The sequence below is a fragment of the Apis mellifera genome, linkage group LG6 (genome assembly GCF_003254395.2).
Source record: "Apis mellifera strain DH4 linkage group LG6, Amel_HAv3.1, whole genome shotgun sequence".
NCBI lineage: Eukaryota > Metazoa > Arthropoda > Insecta > Hymenoptera > Apidae > Apis > Apis mellifera.
Window position 1 is genome coordinate 645,657 of NC_037643.1, and position 13,368 is coordinate 659,024.

At 17.3% G+C, this 13,368-nt stretch overlaps 1 protein-coding gene across 6 annotated transcripts in view; it reads right to left on the reverse strand.

Moving 5' to 3' along the window:
- 5-ht7 (serotonin receptor 7) overlaps positions 1 to 13,368 on the reverse strand; it is a 398,906-nt gene that overhangs the window by 12,074 nt on the left and 373,464 nt on the right. For 3 of the 6 annotated variants that reach the window (XM_026441115.1, XM_026441116.1, XM_026441117.1), the window contains exon 6: positions 7,988 to 8,032. In XM_026441115.1, coding sequence (XP_026296900.1) covers positions 7,988 to 8,032 — 45 coding nt within the window. 6 annotated transcript variants of the gene reach the window in all.

Genomic DNA, 13,368 nt, shown 5'->3' on the forward strand with positions numbered 1-13,368 from the left:
TATCTATCTATTTAATGTAAAGTAATTATTTGATAATGATAATAAAGCGATTTATTTATACTTGGTACGTTTATCTCATAAGTGATTTATCGATTTAATAAACGCTTTCTAATATAGACATAAACAAGTATAGACATTATATGAATAAAAACGAGTTTCAAAAGTTTATGAATGAAGAAAATCAAATTATATATTCAAAACTACCTAATTATAAATCATACATTTCAAACATACTATAACTAATATCTGTAATTTAGAAATTTTTATTAAATTCCTTTAATGAAAAAATCTAAATTTCATCAAATCTGAAAATAATATCCATTAAAATATATTTAATGTCAAACATCGATATTTATAAGATTTATTTATTTAAAAATCAATTATTACATTAAATTGAGCTATATAATTTTTTCAATACAGAAGTCTTACATAATTATTTCAATTCAATTTAAAAGATTTCAATAATCATAATAAATTTTGGAATTCAGAAAAAACTGACTCAAGATGAAAAATAATAAAAACATTAAATATATTTATTTTAAGCGATTTTAATTTAATTTACTTTAGCTCAATCAATGGAATCTATACGTGAAATATATACTTAGCTTTAAGTCTATATAATCCAATATAGCCTGAAAAATTGTATGATGATCATTTTAAATTTGGATTTTTATAACAGTTTTTCATTATAATAAATCTATTCCAATCAGTCTCCATCCTATTGAATTTATATCTCGATGGAAATTCAAACTTCTATATGTATTTCAACCTTAATTCCAGTCTCTAAATAAACAAAGTAATCAAAAAATTTATTATCATAATAATTGTTGCAAGTATTTTATTCCCAAAATTAAAAACTAAATCAGATAGGAAATATAACAAAATGCCATAAAATATAAAGCAATATAATATAAAATAATTAGTATGAAACAACAATTAAAAATTTCAAACATATTTTTACAGAAAAGAGAAATATAAAACAAACTTATATAGTTGAAAAAACATAGAAAAATGATGAAGCAATGAAAAATGCAAATGATTAAGTTTCATTATAGTTAAATTGACATCAATTAATAAATTTATTTTTATTAAAACAATATAGAATAAACTTAAAACAATTTAACTTTTTTTCAAAAAATATATCAATGTTAATATTAATATTAATTCTGATTCTCTCTTAATTCTACTATTATTAATTATTAAGAAATTGTTAACATACTAATTTTTTTCAAAAATATTCGAATTATATTGATTTAAATTACGACTATAAATTTCTTATATATAAAGATAATTGAATTAATTTTGAAATAGAATTAACATTTGAAATTAAAATCTTCAATTTTCTTCTAGAATCAATGAAGAATTTCAAATCTTTTGATTAAAAAAATTAAAAAATTAATCAGATTTTTTGATAAATATAAAAATATATATTCTAATAAACAAAAAATATATAATATTCTGTTAAATAATATCCATGATAAATTTCTAATTAATTGATTAAATTCAATTATTTATTAAAAATATATAAGCTATATAAATAAGCTATATATAAGCTATATAAAGCTATATAAAGCTATATAAGCTATATATTTATATAAATATATAAGCAAATATATATACATATAGCTATATGGAAAATATATTTCTTGATTGATTGGAGCGAATCGCGTTTCCGATTTTTTCTAAACTTTTACCGTAAAACTATCGATGAATCACCAATACTGAAAAAAAAATTAATCGATTATATTAAATATTATTTATAAAATAACAAAATAATTATCTTAATCCAAAATGGCTTTTAAAATTTTCATTCAACCATAAACTATTTAATTAACATTAATATTCAAATATAAGACTTTTTTAAATAAAAATTTATAGTTTTAATTTCTATAAATATTAAAAAAATCATAATAACACATAAATATATAATAATAAAACATAAATATATAGTAATATAATATAATAAAATATAATACAAGAATAAAATATTAGATATTTTAAATAAATAGGATTTCTATATCAATATTTTTACATTTATTAAAAAATTTGTAAAAATTAAATATATAATAATTAAATTTTTATAGATAATTTTTATAGTTAATTTTTTATAGATGATTTAACCATTTTACACAAAAGGAATTAAGCTAAAATCACATAAAATATATTTTAAATCATTTTTAATAAATTTCAATCAAATTAAACAAATAAAATTGACTTCAAATTTTTAAAATTAAAAATGACATAAATATATAAAATGACATAAATATATATCCTGATTATATTTTTCATTTACAATTAAATTGTTAATTGATTCAAATAAATCAATATTCAAATAAAAAAAGCCTCAATCAAAAATTTAAACATGAAATTTGATTATAAACTAATGTAGTATGATTTTTAAATTTAAGAACGAATATAATTGATATTTAAATTTCTTAAAAATAATTAGAAAACTGAATAACTGCGAGAATATTACATATTACAAGATACATAAAAAAATTTCATAAGATCTCAATTGGATTATGATTAATTATATCTGATTCAATAAATAAACATAAAAAAGATCTCATACATAGATTTTGTTAAGAATAATAAAAAATTTCGTCCAAATTTTAATATCTTAAAAGAGTAAATGAATCCTCATTATTATAATATATAATTATAGAATAAAATCCCACAACATATTCAGATTATAAAAATTTCTATTCCTAATAAATCAATTTTTACAAATACTTTTTCGAATCATCTTGCTTTTAAATATAATTAACTATGAATATAGGATATATAAAGAATATGAGCTTAACATTAAATTATGTGACATTATTTAAAAAAAAATTTTTATATGATAAATAATTTTTTATCAAATAGAAGTTGACACAGAATTAAAAGTCATATTAATAAAAAAATCGATTAAACTATTAAATAAATAATTATATTTATAATCCTAAGATTTTCTACATATGTTTCGTTATTGCATCTTGCATTTGTCTGATCGTTTATATTCTATTCGTCATAATTAAATACAGATTGCAATTCATGTCCATATCAAACGATATTTTCGATATTGATAGATAAATTATATTATTAGATGTGAGAAATTGTTAGTTTTTATATCTTTAAAAAAATAAATAGTTAGTCAATATTGATTTGCAAAACATATATAAACTTAGTTAATTTTAAAAATATAACAATAAAATTTACAGATATTATCTGTAAAAAAAGAATGTAAAATTTAATTCAAAAAGGATCTGAATGTTTTGAGATTCTTGCATCTAACAATATAATTATAAAGAAGTGATTTATGATATGATATATTATATTTATAGTATGATATACTATATATGATATACTATATTTATATACTATATAATATGGTATATTATATTTACATAATATAATGATTATTCCGACAAATTATATATATTTTTATTTCAATAATTCATCGTAACATTTAATTATACATTTTTTTATTTCAAATATGTATTATGTGTTCATTTAAAAAATCGTTAAAAAAATTTCCTATCATAATTTTATATTATTTATTTTAAATGACAAATAAATTCAATTTATTAATTTTACACGAATAATAATTAATTCATTCATTTATTATTTGTGAATAAAGTGTAATTCGATATAATTTTATTTAATAAATATTCAATGACTTTGCTTCGATACATAATATATTTATTCGAACTCAATTGACATTATATGTATATGTTTGATTAGTATCTTTTGTTAATAACTCATTATCAAAGCTAAGACAAAAATTTTTATGAAAAAAGTTGAAACAAAAAAATTTTTTTTTAAGAAAAAAAGCTATTTGAAATTATTTAAAAAAAAATCTTTAATTAAACTATTTAAATATTTTTACATTTTTGGGACAAACTGTAAAGTTTTATATTTAAACATTTTTATCTATTTAAATAATCATTGATATCCCCATTAATATTTAAAATTTTACAATCAAAAGTATATCAAAAAGAGTATATCAAAATTTTGATGCTTGTGATTTGAATTCTATGAATATTAATATCTCACTTACATTTATTTTTTCTCTTTCTTTCAGTTGAATTCGCAGAAATCATATAGTATTTGTATTATAATTGCGGATAATTAAATAAATAATTATATATATAGTAATTATATATATATATTATATATAATTACTATATATATAATTATTTATTTAATAATTATTTATATATATATATATATATATATATATATATATATATATTAATTACATATATGTGTATATATCATATATTATATATTATATATTTATATATTTATGTATATATCTTCTATATTTTTTTCATAGATTCTATTTAATGATATTTTAATTTTTTTTTGTTAACCTTGTATAGTTTCAATATAAATAAAATTATTATTTTGTTATATAATATACTTTCAATATTTCAATATTTATTATGATAATAAATAAATTTTCAATTCACAAAAAGATGAAAAATAGAATTTTTATATATTTATTAAATTCTGCATTATATATTGTTTTTAATATATTTAAAACTAGTTTAACTTAACGTATTACTTGTAAATTTGCCGATAAATTCTATCCGATTTTTATGAATTAAAAATACGTTGTTTAAGCAACGTATTTAATTAAGTTTTAAATAATTTGTTCGTTTATATATATATAGTGTATATATATATATACAGAAGTGTAATCGATTTTACTTTTCAAATTATTCAAAATATATTTTTTACAAATATATTTTTCATAAATATATTTTTTATATATTTTCTATATAGTTCTTATATAAGCAGTTACTCAATATAGGGCATCTTAGATTTGTTATATTAGTCATCTTTTGATTCAAATGCATATTACAATCTGTCTCTTGATGAATCGTAATATAATTTCAGTTAAATTTTATTTTAAAGTATCAAAAATTGTTAATTTTTTATTTCTTTTAATAGCTCTTTTAAATTTAAAAATTTACTTCTTCAAAAATTATTTATATGTAAAATTATTGATTTTAAGCGTATTTGGCAAATTATTAGAATATCATTTGGTTTGGTCATATTATCCAGAATTATATATTTGCATAAAGATGACGATCATAAGTAATAAGTTAAATTTGGCAACACAAATATAATTCATATATTTTTTACAAATGTTTTTCTAATTTGTTCGAATAAGAGCAATATGTCTATAAAGATTGCATAATATAGAAATCTACAAATTTTTTTGCCAAAATTAATTTTTTGAAAAAATCAATTTTAAAAAAAGATTACAATTTTTCAATTTTGTAAATATTTTTTTCATATTGTTTTTAATACAAAATAATTATTTTAATGCTCTTTCTCGAATAAAATTGTATAAACAATTATTAATTTAAATAATGAAATAAATATTTAAATAAGATTTATTTTGTAAATCAATCTTAAACGAATGTTTAAAATATAGTTATTTTTGCTGATATTTCTAAATTTATTTCAAAAAATAAATCTAAAAGAAAATCTAACCATGTTATATATTAGCAATTTTTTGCTAAGGAAAACATCAAAAAAAATTAATAAATAAATCATTTTTATTTTTAATATAAAAGCGAAGTTTGGCAAAACACGATACTGATAATGATATTTAATAATAGCAATTGTGTGATCTGTTACACAAAATCGAAATTGCGATAAAATGGATACCGTTATTGAATACTATTGTCATTGCTGCACATTTTATTGAATTATTTCATTTCTATATTGAAAATAAAAATGATTTTATGGTTTCATATTTTTATATATAAATAAATTTTATAATATTTGGTATTTAATAGAAAGATACTTTATTGTATATGGTTAGATTTTTTTCCTTTAGTTTTTAAAATAAAGATGAAAAATATTAAGAAAAATGAGCGAGTTTTTATTATTTAGTTATTATTTGATTATTATTTAAAAAATATTTAGATATTTATAATCTAATAACTATTTATATTATATTGTTAGGAGAATCCACAATCATTTCATATCAAGAGTAATTAAATAATTAAAGAGTAATTATAATGGAAGTATAAAAAGTATAATATGCAAAGTATAATATATAGAAATATAAAAGTATAAAATAATTTTAAAATTGGAAAATGGCAATTTTTTTTTTAAATTTATTTCTTCCAAAATCATAAATCATAAATTCTAAAAAAAAATAGTTTGCAAATTCATATTCAACTATTAAATCTATAAGAAATAATTATTAAATATTAGCATTATGTATTAAAAAAAAGATTATTTTAAATTATAAATTATACAAGAAATAGCTCATTAAAATCTATGAAAAATTAATTGAAAAATTGAGCAAAAGTAATTAATTCTTTTATTACAAAATTTTCTAACTCATTATTAAAATTATTAAAATTTTCTAAATCATTATAAAATGATTCAAAAATTGTGAAATTAATTTGAGAATATTATTAATTTATTATTTTTCATGTATTTTTTTTTTAATATTATTTGGAAAACAAATAATTGGAGTTAATATTGGATACAAAAATTGAATGATTAATTATTTAAATTAATTTAAATATTGATTAATTAATTAATCTTAAACTTTGTTACTAAACAAAATTATAAATTAATTAAATACTAAGAATACGTAGAAAAGTTTGTAATATATAGTTATACATCATTTTCCTCATAAATGAATTTCATAATTAGTTATATATGAATTATTCTCAAAAAGAAAACTGCTATATGAACGAAATGATTATTACTAATAATTTTTTCAAACATTTAATTTTGATTTAATTAAGATTTTGTTATATATATTTTTTATAAAATTTCATTTTTCTGAGATTGAGTATTACAATTTCTTTTTTCTAATAAATTAAGAAATAAAGAAAAATAAATGATGAGAAATATTCACATTTTTCAATTATTTATCATTCCGACTGTCATCAATCCTCTAATGAAACGGAACAGTTGCTAACTATTTTATTACGTTATCTTGCAAAATTCCTGTTTATCAGTTTCATAATCGCCTTAAACTCAGTTCCAAGTCTTAAATGAAACTTCAACATAGAAGTCGAACTCCATGATAAAAGGATTGTCATTATGAAACCAGTTGCAATCTTGTTTAGAAGTCGAAGCCGGGCGCAAAGGGATTGTACGTAGTTAGTTAAATATTTAACATAAACCAAAGAAGTTTCTATAAACGATCGATATTACACGTGCATATATATTGTATATTCAGAACAAATTCAACTTAGCAATCGTTGATTTCGTTTGGTTCAATTTATGATATATTTATTTAGGTTTAGTTAGGTTTAAAAAGTAATCGACAGAAATTGTAATTATAAATCTCTAATTAGACAGGGATTTACAATATTGAAATTCATTTCTTATGTTTATTTTATGTTTATTGATTAATGATTTAACATAATTGATTTAGTATATGTATAAGAGAAAATATAAATATGTATAATAAAATAATTTCTAATAATTTTATTACAATATAAATATATATTTATATTATTTATTATTTTAAATTTTCAAGATATTTCACTTGGACAATAGAATTTTTAAAAATATTTTATATGAATAAATTGAATATTATAATAATAGATATTAAATAAAATAGATGTACAAATATATATATATGTATAAATACAATTTAATAATTTAAATTCAATAAGAAAAAATTGCAAATTATATTAGTAAATATATTATGTTTAATCTTAATGAGTTAATTAATTTTTGAAGTAATTTTGTTTAATTTTGAAGAATAATTACAAATATTTATTAATATTTTTCATTGATTTCATTAATTATTATTATTATAGATATTCCTTAACTTATTATTATAGATTATTATAGTAATTTAGAAATTATATTCTAATGTTTATATATGTAGGCATTTCTTTTATATAAAATTCATGCCTTTGCACCAATAAGAAAATATCAAAGAAAATGATTCAATAAAAAATCGTTTAACAATCGACTAAGGAATGATTGATATTAAGGATTGTCTTACCGATCTCATATTATCCTGCGTATCGCCACGAGGGTTCGATCGTATCTACAACAAACGTTTTACGAATACTTTCAGACTTATAGCCGTATAATAAAACATCGTGTTACAAAATGTGAATTCGCGACAAAATGGAACGAAAATTTCTGACAATTTTTGCTTAACATTAAAAATTAAAAAAAAATTAAGAAATTAACAATGAAAAAAAAAATAAAAAAATTTATTTTATAAAATAAAATTTTTAAAATAATAAGAATTTAAACATATATTTCCATCCATAAATTATTAAAATATTTAAACATGTAGATAAATGAAGATTATAGGTTATATAATAGATTATATATTATAGTATGATATAGACATTAATTAATTATTTATATTATAAAGAAATATTATATTTTAATAATTTCAATTTCAATTTAATAAGCACTAAACAAAAATAGCAACATTAAGAAACATAAGTAGAATAATTCACATATTGTTATATTGGATTACAAAAAATATATTAAAAGATTACAATAAATCTATTACATAAGTACATTAGATAAATTTATAAAATTTTTAAGTTTATTGTTAAATATATAGAATCTAAAATTATTTAATTATATTTCCGATTATTTTATTTTTTTATTGTTGTAAAAATAAATAAAATAAACAAAATAAATTATAATATTAAAATGATTTCTTATTATTATATGTTATAAAAATCAAAATCTATTTTATGGATTTTTAATAGTGAAAAAAATTTTCTAAAATATTGTTAATATTCATTAAAATTTATATTTGTATGATTTATGATAAATTTTTGCGAAATTTTTGAAGATCAATAAAAAAATGATTCCATTATATTTTTATAATTAATTTTTGTAATGTAATGATGATTGCGTGTATATATATTATAACAATTATGTTATCTTTACAATTTTTATTTTTTTGAACGTAGAAACATTTTATCGTAAATATATCAAAGAAATGAAATATATAGATAAAATTTTTTTCTACTAAAATTTTTTCTACTCCTTTTCACAACTAATATCAAACATTTTCCTTTTACAATTAATATTTAAATTGCTGAAATTTGATTCTCAATTTCAAATCGTAAAATTAAATATTATTTTCATTAATGTTATAAATTTTTATTCAATTTAAACTAATTTTATTTTTATTTTTAGCAAATAATATTTTTTATATAAAAATAATTTTAAATGAGAAAATTTAAGTTAGATTTAAAATAAATTTTAAAAAAATTATCATTTCTAAGAAAATTTTTAATTTTATTTATTTATTATAAACATAATAACGAATATGAAAATAAAAAATTTATAATATATAAAATTAAGGAACAAAATATTATAATACCAAAATTAAAAGATATGTAAAATTTGTAAAAATTATTTTTACAAATATGTTTACAAATATATTCTAAAAAGAAATAAAAATTGGATCATTAAAATTCTTACAATAAAATCTTAAAAATTAATTTTAATTTTTAATTTAGATATTATCAAAAGAAGATTAGATATAAATTTTTTATTAAAAAATAATTATATAATTTTTTTATATAATATATAATATAATTTTTAATAGAAATTGAAAGATTGATTATTGATTATATTTTAAAAAGATTATTATAGAATTATTGATTAACAAATTGATTCAAGATTTTTTTGATAAATAGATATAAATAAATAGATATAATTAGAATATAAAGTGAAATACAATACATAGATAGATATAATGATTCATGTGGTTTAATGTTTTATATAACGAATATTTTTTAAATTTGTTTACATTTTGAAAATATCTATAAAATCTTTTTTGTTAAAATAAGCATCATTTTGAATCATTGAATCTTTCTAATTGGATATTCTTTTCTGAAAATTTATCTTTTTATCTGATAAGGAAAAAAATGAATAAATGATTAGGAAGAAAATATACTATAAGGATTTTAGCAAGAATTTTGATTATAAAAGTTCGAATTTTAATGATAAAGTTTATGATACATCTATTATTACTGAGGCAATTTATGTCAATAATTAATTAAACTAAAAAATTTTTAAAATATTACTTCGAATTTGTGAATGTTTTATATTTATTAAAATTCTAAAATCCATCCATATTGTAAATCTAATCCTTCGACTTAGTCTTTGTTTGTCTATTACAAATTGCAATAATAAATGATTAAAAATATATTTTATTTTTTCGTTCCATTTTAATAAATATTTTAAAAATAATAATGATAAAAATTATATACTATATTATATTAAAGTAAAAATATCCAGAAAGAATCTCTTTTATGAAAAAATGAAAGTAGCAAAAAAAAAAAAAAAAAGAAAAGAAAAGAAAAGAAAAAAAAATATCATACAATCCAATGATATATAAATTTCCCATGAGGGTCAACGAGTTTCTTAGAAAGTACTCATAAAAGAGAGCTCTCGTTACACGCAAAATCCATTTGCCATTGAAAATTATCTGGTCAAAATCTTGATGTGAATTGAAGTAGCTTTTCTAGCTAAAAGATTGTGATTATCGATAGTGCGAAAATACTATACTATAATTTTGAATTATCTGTTTAGTCTAAGAATCTTATCAACGAATCGTTATAAGAATTCGAATGTAATTTATATCTTATGGAAGAATTCCAATGCAAGATTCCAGCGCAACAGGAAGATTTCAATCGGAAATTCTTTCAAGACAATATGTTACATTGATATGAATCATAATGCATGATGCAAGAAGATAAGACTTGAAATCTGATTGAAATTTATATAATTTTGACTTTTTAATATAATTTGAATTATAAAAACATCGATTATAAAATTTTTTACTTAAAATATATTAGAATCGGTCGAAGGATTATATATATGAAATTATAAATTAATCGTTTCTTTAAGGATTTACAAGGTTAGATAATTATTTAATAATTTATATGTGATTGTTTATAAAATGATAAGTTTAATAAATTATTATTGACAATTTTAATTACTCTAACATTTTAAATATTTTAAAAATAATGAAAAAAAAAAAAAGAGGAATTGAAATTAAAGAAATAAAGAAAGTAGAGAAGAAATAAGAAAAGAAAAGTAAAGAAATAAGAAAATAAAGAATTTTGTTTATCAAAAAAGAAGATTCGTCATCATTTCTTCTAAAAAGCTACTAGATTAATAAATTTGATAAATCTTAAAATTTAAATTTTAAAATTTATTAAAGCTTCAATTATCGAATCTAAAAAAATAATATTGAATATTTTAAATAGTTTTAATTCAAAAATTAGAATCTATATGTAATAATATGCTTTGTGAAAATTGATAATAATAAAATTTATTATAAACAACTTAAAATTTCTGATTTTAAATATTATGTATAGGTGAAAATATAAATATCGAAAATAATAAATTAAATAATAATTTAAAGTAATAACTGAGCACTGAATATAGATAAATCTCAATATTGTGGAACATGGTTAATATAATATTATTTTACACTATTATTACTATAAAATTTTACAAATTCAAAATTACAAATTATTAATATTCATAGATACTGTATAATATATTTATATAAAAGTAACAAATTCTTATAAGAAAATTTACAAATTCATTAATTTATTTTAATCTTAATTTGATGTAAAATTTTAAAAAAGAATATAATTGTAAATTTTATATTTTAAATAATTTACAAAATTTTAGAATTTGTAAATTTTGATATATTAAATTTTAAATAAAAATATTAATTGTAAGAATAATTTAATTTTCATAAATCAAATTCTAAATAATATCTTGCGAGTAAAACTCTATTAAAAAAATCTTTCTTGCAATATTTAAGGATGCATGGACCATTAACTTCAATTGTTTAACTCCAAACACCAGAGGTTCTCGTGAAATTAAAATCTCGTAGAAAAGGGTAAAAGAAAGAGAAATTATATTTCCCTTTTTACTTTAAACGGAATACATTCATTATAACTTGGCCTCGCCCTCATTTTTACACAGACCAAATTCTGACTATGTGAACTGTGCAACTTTTCCACAGTACATCCGTTTTCATTCAAATTACTTAGCCGCGTCACATCCTCTTTTATTAAAGTGAAATTATGCAGCATGAGGATTCTTATGTAAAACACTAACATCGTTATTCTGTGTGTAATTGTACTTTTAGAGTGTTTTGATATGGATATATTTATATTAATTCATATTGATATATAAGATTGGATAGTATAATGTTACAATGTTACAAAATTGATGTAAATTTTTTTCGATTTTTTTTTTATGTCGCTGCATATTGAATTTGACTTACATGATAGTGTATAAACTTTTTATATTTTTATTTGCAAACTATGAAGAATTTATAATTTATAAGTTTTTACATTCATATCTTTTGTTGCCATGAATATTATATCTAGTTCAAATGAAATTTGTTATTATCAAATTTTTGAATATTATTATAAAAATTTAGGCAATTATTTATATTCTTCTTATTTATATTCCTTTGATCTTAATGTATATTATTAGGGATATTGATTCCGAACAACTTTTCTATATATATATAAATAATATGATATATTAGCAATTATAAATCTAAAAATTTACTAAAAAATTTATCAAAAATTTTTTGTAAATATTTTAAAAATTAAAGCTGATCGACAGTAATACATATGTATATGTGTGTATATAATTTTTAAAATATTTATAAAAAATTTTTGATAAATTTTTAGATTTATAATTGCTAATATATCATATACCGTTTTTTATAATAAATATATTATTATTTATTTAGATATTTGATATTCTTCCTAAATAACATTTTATTAATAATAATAATGATATACATATATATTAAAAAAATGATAAAATCGTTAAAATAGTATGAAATTATGAATTTTTAAATATATGTAATAGTTAGAATAATATATAATTTTTAATCAAACAAAAAATAATTCACGCCATGATGAATTATAAATTTTAATAAATCAATGAAACATAACTTAATCTATAATCCATTTTAATTTTTATCTTTTATTATTTAGATTGGAATATAGGAATACGTTTGCTATTAAAACTTATAAATTGATGAAAATTAATTCTTAATCTATGTTAACTTATTAACTCATTAATTTTGTTTTATTAGTTTAATCATAAGAATATTGTTAATATTAAACAATAATAAATCAAGAAAATCTAATCTAAATTAAAATATATTAATTTTTTTCTTATTTAGGGTATATAAAAATCTAATTATCGTTGATTAGATGATCGTTTATATTAGAATTAAAATTTTTTTTTTATTATAACCATTGAATTTTCGACTAAATTCATATTTTTCTCCGTTTCTACTATTATCTACTTTCTATTATCTATTGACAATTAGATCTGATCCTTGATTTATAT